Here is a 12,500-nt window from a genome sequence, read left to right on the forward strand (position 1 = left end):
TATATCTATCAATATATATATATATATATATATATATATATATATATATATATTATGGCTCATAGCCTTTTCATCTATTATTACTGCAAAAAGTAAGACAGGAACCTTCTCTCTCTCTCTCTCTCTTTCTGACTTACTTTTTCTCTCTTCTCTCCCCTCTCTCTCTCTTTCTCTCTCTGTCTATTTTTGACTCTCTCTCTCTCTCTCTCTCTCTCTCTCTCTCTCTCTCTCTCTCTCTCTCTCTCTCTCTCTCTCTCTCTCTCTCTCTCTCTCTCTCTCTCTCTCTCCCTCCCTCCCTCCCTCCCTCCCTCCCTCTCTCTCTCTCTTTCTAACTCTCTTCCTCCCCCCCCCCAGCTCTCTCTCTCTCTCTTTATCTATCTATCTATCTCCAGCGATAAGTGAAAAGAGAGACTGAGTCCCATATCAAAGATCTGTGGCCTTTGATGAACTAAAATTTGATTTTATTCTTAATAGAAATCTCTTTCCTTTGACACGTCGGTATATATATATTTGCCAGTCTGTCGAGGCTATATACATATATCTCTATATCTATTCATGTAACTAAATCTATATTGTTTATATAATTGAGTATATGTTTCTACTTATATATCTATATACATATATCGACAGTCATATTCATATTGAGATAACTATGCATGTGTTCGTGTGAGGGTTAGGTGTCTGTGTGTGCAAATTCACACACACACACATATATGTATATATATACGTATATATATAGAATTAAATAACACTATCATTATCAATATATATGTATACTAATTTTCCCCTATAAACAACAGGAAAACACACGTACAGGTAAACAAAACACAAGCATTTTTTATATATATAATTTAATATGTAGGATCAATAGTCTCCAATTATGGCACTGTCGGGACGTGGTACCCTGGGACCAATTAGTATGAAAGCAATCTGACACAAAAACGCCTGACAAATGGCATATGACACTCTTAAGGGGAACTTGACAGGTTGGACGGGACGAAAGGCATCTTGCACTGCGCGTTTTCTTGCAATTGCAAAGATAATTAGAACCAATATTAGCTATAAGATAACATTAAAGCGTTCGAACATATAGGTTCATTGATATCTGATAAATATGTTTTTTATATTGATTTTTATATTATATTTCCATTATGTTTTGTTTGTTTGTTTGTAAATAGCACCAGTTAACGTTTGAATAATTTATTAGATTCTTTTTATTGTTTTGGTATTTGATTGAGTTATCATTTTTCTCTTTTTTTGAATCTTCAAGCACATCAACGCTTAATCCCAAAAGAGGAAAAGATAAAGAATGCAGTGGATGTCGGGAAGCATTGACGCAGCAAAAAATATCTGACAGTGTGAAAGAAACAAAGATCAAAACAGAAATGGAGAGGGAGGGAAGAAGAGGGAAAGGAAGAGAATGGGGTGGGGGAAGGGGGCAAAAAGAGGATGAAGGGAAGGAGAAAGATGGAGGGAGGAAGGAAGGAACGGATGGAAGTAGGGAGTAAGAGAAGGAAGAAGTGGAAGAGAGAAGAGAAAAGACACGAGACGAGAAGCAGAGAGAGAGAAAGAGAGAGAGGAGAGATAAAGAGAAAGAGAGAAAGGAGAGATAAAGAGAAAGAGAGCCGAAGACGAGAACGAGGAACAGAAGAAGGCCAGAACAGAAGTCAGAGTGCAAGAGCCCGAAGGAGGGACGAGGCTACAGGGCGATCCTTAGCCACGCCAGGTCGGACCCGCGGCGCACCGGTGTCTTGGAGGAAGAGAAGCAGAAGGCGGCGCCGCGGAGGGCCTTCCTGGGGATATGTTTTTTGCTGATATATATTCATGATTGGATCGGATTCGGCAGGAACAATAATCACGTGCGTTTTCCTTTTTCTTTCCTTGTTTTGATTTGGTCGAGTCTCCGCTGACAGATTTAGTCGGTCTCCACCTGGGCGTCCTCCTCCTCGAAGTCCTCCTCGTCCTCCACGGTGGCCTCCTGGTACTGCTGGTACTCGGACACCAAGTCGTTCATGTTGGACTCGGCCTCCGTGAACTCCATCTCGTCCATGCCCTCGCCCGTGTACCAGTGGAGGAAAGCCTTGCGCCTGAACATAGCGGTGAACTGCTCGGAGATGCGCTTGAAGATCTCCTGGATGGCGGTCGAGTTGCCGATGAAGGTGGCGGCCATCTTGAGGCCTCGCGGCGGGATGTCGCACACGGCGGTCTTCACGTTGTTGGGGATCCATTCGACGAAGTAGGGCGTGTTCTTGTTCTGGATGTTGAGCATCTGTTCGTCGACCTCCTTCATGGACATCTTGCCTCGGAACACGGCGGCCACGGTCAGGTAGCGGCCGTGGCGCGGGTCGCACGCCGCCATCATGTTCTTGGCGTCGAACATCTGCTGCGTGAGTTCGGGGACGTTGAGGGTGCGGTATCCGACGGCGTTGCGGGCGGTGAGCGGGGCGAAGCCGGGCATGAAGAAGTGGAGGCGAGGGAACGGCACCATGTTGACGGCCAGCTTCCTGAGGTCGGCGTTCAGCTGGCCGGGGAATCGGAGGCAGGTGGTCACGCCGGACATCGTGAGCGAGACCAGGTGGTTCAGGTCACCGTAGGTCGGGTTGGCGAGCTTCAGGGTGCGGAAGCAGATGTCGTAGAGAGCTTCGTTGTCGATGCAGTAGGTTTCGTCCGTGTTCTCAACCAGCTGGTGGACCGAGAGGGTGGCGTTGTAGGGCTCGACCACAGTGTCAGATACCTGCGAGGGAAGGTCCGGTCGTTAGCGCACAGATCTCACATGTTTCAGGCAAAGGCTGAAGTAGTTCTACTAAATAACAGAATAATCTTACACGGTCCAGGCCTTATGAATGGGGTAAAGTATAAAAAAAAAATGTCAATAGACTGCCAATTATGAGTGAAATAGAGATTCCATGCAAAAATAAAAATACACATAAACGCACAGACACTTAATTACACACATACTAACAGCCACAAGCACTTGCTACCCCACCCACCCATCCACCCGCCCACATACGCTCACACTGACCCATCCACCTATCCATATACGCCCACGCCCACCCAAACCGCCCCAAGCCAACCCACCAACGAAGGCAGCACCAGCAACCCACCTTGGGGGATGGCACGACGGAGAAAGTGTTCATGATCCTGTCGGGGTATTCCTCTCGGATCTTGGAAATGAGGAGAGTGCCCATGCCCGAGCCAGTGCCACCGCCGAGGGAGTGTGCCAGCTGGAAGCCCTGGAGACAGTCGCAGTTCTCGGCCTCTTTCCTGACGACGTCGAGTACGGAGTCGACCAATTCAGCGCCTTCTGTGTAGTGTCCCTTCGCCCAGTTGTTCCCTGCGCCGCTCTGACCTGGGGAGGGAGGCAGGCTTTAGTACAGAAGGTTATTGCTATTTCGATTAATCTTTATTTGTCTATTGCATCTTTTTATATTTAGTTTTATCTTTCTCTGTCTCTTTTATCTTTCTTTGTCTATTGCATCTCTTTATATCTAGTTTATTTTTTTTGTCTATTGCATCTTTCTTTGTCTGGTGCATCTTTCTATATCTAGTTCATTTTATCTTTCTCTGTCTATATCTTTCTATGTCTAGTTCATCTTATCTTTCACAGTGTCTCATATCATTTTTGTCCATTTAATCTAATGAGTCTAATCTATCTTATTTCTATCTATTTCGTCTTGTTCTTACATGCCTATTCATCTATATTTCTGAGGGAGATGTGTCTGTTTGTCTTATTTTTGCCTCTGTGTATTGGGTGTATTGTGAGTTGCAATTTCATGCCTTCGCAGTCTAATGATATATTTCAATAATATGTTGTAATTAAACATAAAAAAGCCATAGCAATCAAGATATATAACAGATGATGGTTCGAGAGAGAGAGAGAGAGAGAGAGAGAGAGAGAGAGAGAAAGAGGGAGAAATAGTGAGAGAGAGAAAGAGAGAGAATATATATATAGAGTGATATATATATATATAGAAAGAGAGAGAGAGAGAGAGAGAGAGAGAGAGAGAGAGAGAGAGAGAGAGAGAGAGAGAGAGAGAGAGAGAGATGAGAGAGAGAGAGAAAGAAAGCGAAAAAGAAAGAAACAGAGAGAGAGAGGGGGGGGGGGGGAGAACGAAAAACAACAACAACGAAAAAAAACACCACCACCTAACCAACCCAAAAGCAAAGGCGCCCCCAAACCCACCGAACACGAAGTTATCTGGCTTGAAGAGTTGTCCATAAGGGCCGGCCTTCACGGAGTCCATCGTGCCGGGTTCGAGATCAACCAAAATAGCCCGAGGGACGTAGTGGTGGTAGCCGGAGCCTTCGTTAAAGTACACGTTGATTCTCTCCAGCTGCAGCTCCTCGATGTCGCGGTTCGTGCCCTGGTACACTCCCATGGGGTCGATGCCATGCTCGTCGCTGATAATTTCCCAGAACTGGAAAAAGGGGAAAAGGAGAGGGTGAAAATGTGTTTGTTTGTTTATGTATCTATTTGTTTATTAATTCATTTGTTTAATTATTTATTTCTTTTTTATATAACCATTTATGTATTTGTTTGTTAATTAAATAATCAATCTATTTATTCATATATTCATTTATCTATTTATTGGTTTGTTTGTATATCTATTTGTGTCTATAATATTAATGATAGTAATAACAATATCACCATATTTACAATAATAAAAATAATGATAATAACAAAAAAAATAATAACAAAAGAAAATAATTATAGCAATAATAATAACAACAACAAAAGCAGCAATAACAACAATAATAATAACAATGATAATGATAATAGTAACAAAATAACAGCAACAACAACAACAATAATAACAATGATAATAATAACAATGCCAATAATAATAATGGAGATTATGGTTAGAAGGAAAATGATAACAATAATGATAATGAATATTACTAGCATTATCATTATCATCATCCTCATCATTAATAAAGCAATATTGGAAAGAGGATACCCCTTCACAACAACAGTAACGATAAGAAAGTAATGAGCCCGAAAAGGTGCGCTACAGAAGTGATTGCATTGTTGCATTTCTTCGTTCAAAATCTCGGGCTTTTGCAATGAAATAGTAAGTGGATCAGAAATGTTTGTGATCAGCCCATTTTATCCGGAGAATACAAACTTCAGTGTGTATTATGATTAACAGTATATCGCATCTTCCGATTTTTTTCATTTTTCTTTCTTTTCTCTTGTGATTTCTTAAATTAGCAACAGAGAATAAACAGTGAAGTTCTCGAGTGTTGCTCGATGCAAGGTGTCGAGTGTTGCCTTGTTCACCTGCATATGTGGCTCTCTCCCTCCCTCCCTCCCTCCCTCTCTCTCTCTCTCTCTCTCTGTCTCTCTTTCTCTCTCTCTCTCTCTCTCTCTCTCTCTCTCTCTCTCTCTCTCTCTCTCACTCTCTCTTTCTTTGTCTCTCTCTCTCTCTCTCACTTTGTATGTATTTCTATCTATCTTTATATCTATATAACTATCTATCTATCTGTTCGTCTATGTACCTACCTATCTATTTATCTATCCGCCTGTCTGCCTATCCCTGTCTGTCTCTACAAATCTAGCTAGCTATTCTTTACACATACACATAAATTGCCTCTCTCCATCTCTCTTGCACACACGCATTCTCTTTATATATCTCAAAGACACGTACACATACTCCCTCTGCTTCAAACACACACATTCACTTCTCCTTCCCTCTTACTGTTTCTTACTGTTTATAACTGAATAATGGTAAGCACTGTACAGTATTAGGTACTTTCAGTAATTCCAAGTGGCAGCTGTTCACTTACTTGCAATACAGAGAGATTATAAAAACGTACACTCTCTGCCTGTCTCTTTCTTTCTCTCTCTCTCTCAACCTGTTTGTCTGTCTCTCTCTCTCTCTCTCTCTCTCTCCTCTCTCTTTCTCTCTCTCTCTCTCTCTCTCTCTCTCTCTCTCTCTCTCTCTCTCTCTCTCTCTCTCTCTCTCTCTCTCTCTCTCTTTCTCTCTCTCTCTCTCTCTCCCTCTGTCTCTGATTTTCTCTCTCTCTCTCTCTATGTCTCTGATTTTCTCACTCTCACTCTCTCTCTCTCACTCTCACTCTCACTCTCACTCTCACTCTCTCTCTCTCTCTCTCTCTCACTCTCTCTCTCTCTCTCTCTCTCTCTCTCTCTCTCCCTCTCTCTCCTTCTCTCTTTCTCTCTCTTCCCTCTCGAACCTGCAGCTTGATCTCGTCCCAGGCATCAGCATAACTGCGGTCACCACAGAAGCCACCTCTGCCCCCTCCCCTCTCCCCCATACCCCTACCTTATCCCATCCCCGCCTCTCCCCAACCCCCTCACTCTCCTCCCCTCCTTACAAACCACTTCCCTGTTCCTCCTCCCTATCCCCCCTCTTCTCTCTTTCCTCCTTCTTACTTCTTTCCTTATCTCACTTCCTTCATACTTCCTGACTCTCTTCCTATCTTCTCCAATTCCCCTCCCTCGTGTCTCCTCTCCCTCCCTCTCCCTCTTTTACTTCTCTCCCCTAATTCCCTCTTCTCTCTTCACCTCTTTCCCTTCCCCTTAGACAGAAGAACAAGGGAGCTAAGAGGGAGGGAAAGGGAGGGTGATGCGGAAAAGAGAGGAGGGAAGAGAGGGGAGAAGGAGGAAAGGGAAGGGGATGTGAGAAATGAGAGAAGTGGAGGAGGGAGAGGAGAAGGAACGGAAGGAGAGGAGGGGGCGAGAGAGGTGAGGGAAGTGGAGGAGGGAGGAGAGAGGGAAGGGAAGGAGAGGAGGGGCGAGAGAGGTGAGGGAAGAGGAGGAGGGAGGAGAGAGGGAAGGGGGCGTGAGAGGTGAGGGAAGGAGGGAGAGGGAGAGAAGGGGAGGGGGAGGGGGGCACAGGTCATGCATAGTGATCTTACCAATAACTGGTTTTAACCTCCACCTCCAACCTCCATCCTGCCATCTCCTATCTCGTTCTCTCTGCCCCCACACTCTCTCTTTCTCTCTGATTCGGTTTTGCTTTCCTATTCTTTCTGTCTTTCATTCTTCTTTTCCCTCAGCAGTTGGTCTTTCTCTGTTCTTTGTTCTGCCATTCTCTTATATTTTCATTCTCTCTCTCTCTCTCTCTCTCTCTCTCTCTCTCTCTCTCTCTCTCTCTCTCTCTCTCTCTCTCTCTCTCTCTCTCTCTCTCTCTCTCTCTCTCTCTCTCTCTCTCTCTCTCTCTCTCTTTCTCTCTCTACATTGTTTTATCACCTTATTCATAAGCTATTCCATAAACGGTTGTACATCGTATGTATGTGCGTGTAAATGGAAATATCTGTATATCTATGCAACTAACTATCATTCTCTGTGTGTGTGTGTGTGTGTGTGTGTGTGTGTGTGTGTGTGTGTGTGTGTGTGTGTGTGTGTGTGTGTGTGTGTGTGTGTGTGTGTGTGTGTGTGTGTGTGTGTGTGTGTGTGTGTGTGAGTGCGTGCGTGTGCGTGTGTGTATGTGTGTTTTCATTCGTGTATGTATAAGAGAGTGTAGGTGTGCTTATCTATGTATCTGTGACCCTGTGTAGGTGTATGCACGTGCATATGTATGAGTGCGCCCATGCGTGTGAACGTGGGTGCCTTACCTGTCAAGTGGTTTAAAAACCTGACCCTCCGCCCATACGACAATCCCGCCCACACTGAGTTCACACACCTTCCTATGTGGCCATCGCTCTCTCTCTCTCTCTCTCTCTCTCTCTCTCTCTCTCTCTCTCTCTTCTCTCTCTCTCTCTCTCTCTTCTCTCTCTCTCTCTCTCTCTCTCATTTCACTCTTCTCTCTTCACTTTCATCTTCTGTTTCCCAGAATGATAATAATGATAATGATATTAATGACTGTATTGATGATGATAATGGAGACGATATCCATTATCATAATTATAATGAATGATCATGATAATAATGCAGTGGTAAGTATAATGACAACAGTAATAACAATAACAACAGTAAAAGAATTAGCTAAGCCAATAACAAATTATAATGTCAGTAGAGAGAGAGAGAAGGAGAGGGAGAGGAAGAGAGAGAGAGAGAGAGAGAGAGAGAGAGAGAGAGAGAGAGAGAGAGAGAGAGAGAGAGAGAGAGAGAGAGAGAGAGAGAGAGAGCGAGAGAGAGAGAGAGAGTAAGGGAGAGAGAGAGAGAGAGAGAGAGAGACAGACAGACAGACAGGCAAACAGACAGGCAGACAAACTTCTTAATTCCAGCCCTTTTTATCCGAAAAAAACACAAACTCCAGTCAAAGTTCACTCCCGCCCACACTCGCTGCCCACACGCGCTACCCACGCCTACCAACACACTCCAGTCGCCGCCCACCTCCACGCAAACGTTGTGTGTGGGTGGGAAGGCCGGGGGAACGTGGGCGGCCAGGAGGCTTATTAGGTGTTGTCCTTGAGGGGGTGGGGGGAGAGGAGGGAGGGGTAAGAAGGATGGAGTGGGTGTAGGGAGGGAAGGTGAGGATGAAGGGAGGGGGGTGAAGGAGAGGAAGGGAGATGGAAGGGGAGAGAGAGGGAGAGACGAGAAGGAAGGAGGGAAAGAGAATGGGGGAAGAAGTGGGAGGCGAGGGAGAGAGGGTGAAGAAGGCGAGAGAGAAAAGATTTGAGATGAGGGAGAGAGGGGGAAGAGGTAGAAGGAAGAAGAGAGGGAGAGAAAAGAGAGAAGGATGAGGGAGGAGCCAAGAATGGAGGGAGTGGAAGAAGAAGGAGATGTAGAAGAATAATAGGAGAGAAAGAAGAGAAGAAGGAGAGTATAATAACAGCGAGAGGGTACATAATGAGACAGGGAGAGGGAGGGGAGGGGATAGCCGGGCGTGTGGGCGTGGGCGAGGAGTGCCCCCGCCGCCTGTCCGCCCACACCCGACTGAGTCATCCACCCGCAGGTATCTGTCTGCCTACCCGAGGGCGCTCCGGGATTTCCACGCCCTCGGATCTGTTAACTGGGTGGGGGGGGGGGTGATGGTGTAGGAGGGGGGTACTTAAGAAAATGGGTTGTGGAATATGGTTAGAAGTTGGGGTGAGAGGAGGGAGAGGAGAAGAGGTCATGGGGAACTTTCTTTACTAAATGGGTGTGAAATGGGGATAAAAGGGGAATAAGAGTAGGAATTGGGAGTAAAGGGGGTGGGGGATAGGCAGAAGGATAGGGGTGGAGGGGGGAGGGGGGGCATTACCGCCTTTATCTCCAGCCCACAGCAAGGACAGGGCAGTACCTTCTCGGTGCGGAATATGAGGTAATTCTAATATCCAACACTGCACTTACGTTGGTCATATATAGACTATCTGCGTTTTTCTTTCATTCTCCGTCTCCCGGTTCTTATCTCCGTCTATTTATCCATCCACCTGCGTCTCTATCCTAGCTTTCCGTCTGTGTATCAATCTGTTCAACTCCAACAAGACATTTTTGTCCTAGAATCCCAAAGACAAATACACATGTCCATAATGCAAAACGTTTCCACATGTAAACACAAACACAAACATTTAACTAAAAAGACAAACGTTAATCATACAACTCATCGTTTGATTATCAAAAGCTATTAATACCAATTAAAAGTACAACCATCAGATCAACGGGTACTAGCAATCAAATGTCACACGAAGGAAGTTGCAATATACAGTTTGCCCAAATAAGGAACTCGTTTCGAAAGCTGTTTTGCGGGTCAAAAATCACCGCTCACCCCCCCCCCCTTTTTTTTTTAATCTTTCGCTTACTTAAAGGAGCTGTTTATGACCACTCGCTTCTTAATAGGGAATGGCTTTTGTCGTTAACCTCTCGAAAGGGGGTTATGTGTCTTATCATAAAACTATAAATGTTTGGGGTAATTTCAGGGATAAAAGTAGAGAGCAATCTTGATTCTTTTAATCTTTTTTTTTCTCCAGATGACTTTTCTCTCAATTTCTCTTCTTGTCTCCGTTGTTGTTGTTTTTTGGCTGTCTGACGATGCTTGTAACAAATCATCTGTCAGCCTGTTTGTCTGTCTATCTATATACCTGTCTGCGTGCCTGTCTGCATGTCTGTTTGTCTCCCCGAAAGAGAGAGAGAGGAGAGGAGAGGAGAGGAGAGGAGAGGAGAGGAGAGGAGAGGAGAGGAGAGGAGAGGAGAGGAGAGGAGAGGAGAAGAGAGGAGAGGAGAGGAGAGAGAGAGAGAGATGATAAAGACAAAGTTAGCAAAACAGACTCATGCCTGTTTTCTCTTTCTCGCTCTCCTTCTGCCCAAATCTTCCCCAAATGTCAAATGTCGGGTTAAACTTCCATTTCCACGTAAAAGCAAAACCATTAGAATATTTCTTTCACCGAAGCACCATTGAAAGAGATAAAAAGAAAAATCAAACGTATTTCACCGCCATTCTCTCTCGTTCTTCCCTTAACCGTAATAAGAACTATAAATAAAACTTTGTTATTCATATGCAATTGAAACAATGAAGGTTGGAGCGTGGCGAGCGACCAAAGCCGGTGCCATAGGGTTAAATGCACATTGGAAGGACTCGTGAGAGTCGACCTTATTGCATCAGGGGGATAGCACGTTCTTCCGACGCTGTGACCTTATAAGGGTCGATCGAGTAAGTGCGACCTTCCCCTCCCCCCCCTTAACCTAACACTGGGTAGGGGGGGGGGGCAGTAAGGAAGGGCAGAGGGTATGTCTCCTATTTTAATATTGCTTATTTATTTGTTCTATTTCGAAGAAAGGAAAATGAATAATTCGGCGTTAGGTTCCTGGGGAAATCAAGTTAACAAACGGAATAGATCGGTTGCCAGAATCGACGAAACACTTTACATATAACGAATTATCAAACAGGTGTGTGTGATTGTGTGTAGATTGACACTCCCCCCCCCCTCCACCCTTGCTCCTCTCCCCCCTTCTTATCACCCCTCACCATCTATTTCCCCCCCCCCCCCTTCTACCTTCACCTCCCACCTTCACCTATCAACCTCCTTCACCCCGCCCTCGAAAAAACACCTTTATATAAATTCATAACATACACGATCCTGTATGACACCCATCGCTAGACGCACCTTCCCCTTCCCTCCTCCCTCCCTCCCTCCCCCTCTCCCCTCTGTACCTCTCTCCATCTCCCTCCCTCCCCCTCCCCCCATGGCACCCTCACCCCTAACCCTCTCTCTTTAATGGCACCTTATCCCATACTCCCTCTCCTCCCCATCCCCTCTTATGGCACTTCCTGGCCCTCCTCCCCTTTCCCCTCTCTATCTCTCTTTCTCTCTCTCTCCTTCTCTCTAGTTCTTTCTCTCTCTCTCTCTCTCTTTCACTCTCTCTCTCTTTAACTCTCCCTCTCCTTTTCTCTCTCTCTTTCACTCTATCTATCTCTCTCTTCCTCTCAGTCTCTCTCTCTCTCTCATTGCACTGCAAGATGATTACAATTGCACGCAACGCTTGTTTGTTAACGAGCCTCGCGCATCGTTTAATGATTACTGAACATCGTGTCATCGCTAAATTTGACATCGACGTGTGAATTGTAGCGTATCGTTGTAATAACTTTTAGTAAATTTTCTTTTTTTTCTTGTTTATGAAGTTGAAAATCTCATTGATATTTCTTTTATTTGTTTATATGTATTTTTTTTTTACTTTCGTTTTCTTTTTCTTTTTTATATTCTTTATATTTCGTTTTGTGAGTGGTAGCGATTAGGTGATACGAAGAAAAACATAATCTTTTTGCTTGACAACATTGGAACTCAGGAATTAATACCACTAAACCCATAGAAAAAAAGGGTATAACATATATCTAGACATACATGAACAAGTGAACAGAAAGGTCAGAGGAAGAAATAGTAAAAGAAGAAAGAAGAGAGCAGAAGAAATAATAATGATGATAATAACATACACTACAATGGACTAACTTAATACGATAACCTCACTCAACTTAATATAACGTAAAAAAGAACTGCATTATCCATTTATAATCCAGGAGCTGTCCATAAAAAATATAGTAAAACATTCTAGGAGAGGGGGGAGGGGCAGGTGGCACGCAATTAGTTTAAAAGTCGCCTCCAGATGGCACCGGCGCACCTGAGACTCGACCCTACCTGTGACTCACCACCTGACACCCCCTCCCCCCTTTACTGTCCTCCTTCCCCCCCCCCCCCCAGCCTCCCTTTCTGTTCTCCTTCTCCTCCCTCTTCCCTTCCTGTCTTCCTTCCCCGCCTCCTCTCCCTTTCTGTTCTCCTTCTCCTCCCTCTTCCCTTCCTGTCTTCCTTCCCCGCCTCCTCTCCCTTACTGTCCTCCTTCTCCTCCTTCCTTCCTTCCTTCCTGTCCTCCCTCTCTTCCCTCTTCCCTTACTGTCTTCTCCCCCCCCTCTTCTCCCTTACTGTCCTCCTCCTCCCTCCTCTTCCCTTTCTGTTTTCCTTCTCCCTCCTCCTCCCCCTTTCCTGTTTTCCTCCCCTCCTCCTTCCCTTCCTCCTACACTTTTCTGCTCTACCTCCATCCTCCACCTCTCTCTTTCCACTTTCCTTCACACTCGTACGTCTGCAAACACCTGTTTTCGAATCTATTTGGGAAGTTTTTGGTATTC

At 44.9% G+C, this 12,500-nt stretch overlaps 1 protein-coding gene across 1 annotated transcript in view; it reads right to left on the reverse strand.

Annotated features, from left to right (window-relative positions):
- Positions 1 to 1,185: 1,185 nt before the first annotated feature.
- LOC113826673 (tubulin beta-4B chain) overlaps positions 1,186 to 12,500 on the reverse strand; it is a 28,842-nt gene continuing 17,527 nt past the window's right edge. The window contains exons 2-4 of the mRNA XM_027379564.2: positions 4,184 to 4,418; positions 3,105 to 3,349; positions 1,186 to 2,734 (exon numbers count right to left, since the gene is read on the reverse strand). Coding sequence (XP_027235365.1) covers positions 1,916 to 2,734; positions 3,105 to 3,349; positions 4,184 to 4,418 — 1,299 coding nt within the window. The 3' untranslated portion in view covers positions 1,186 to 1,915. The remainder of the gene's footprint in view (positions 2,735 to 3,104; positions 3,350 to 4,183; positions 4,419 to 12,500) is intronic.

This window comes from Penaeus vannamei, chromosome 32 (assembly GCF_042767895.1).
Source record: "Penaeus vannamei isolate JL-2024 chromosome 32, ASM4276789v1, whole genome shotgun sequence".
NCBI lineage: Eukaryota > Metazoa > Arthropoda > Malacostraca > Decapoda > Penaeidae > Penaeus > Penaeus vannamei.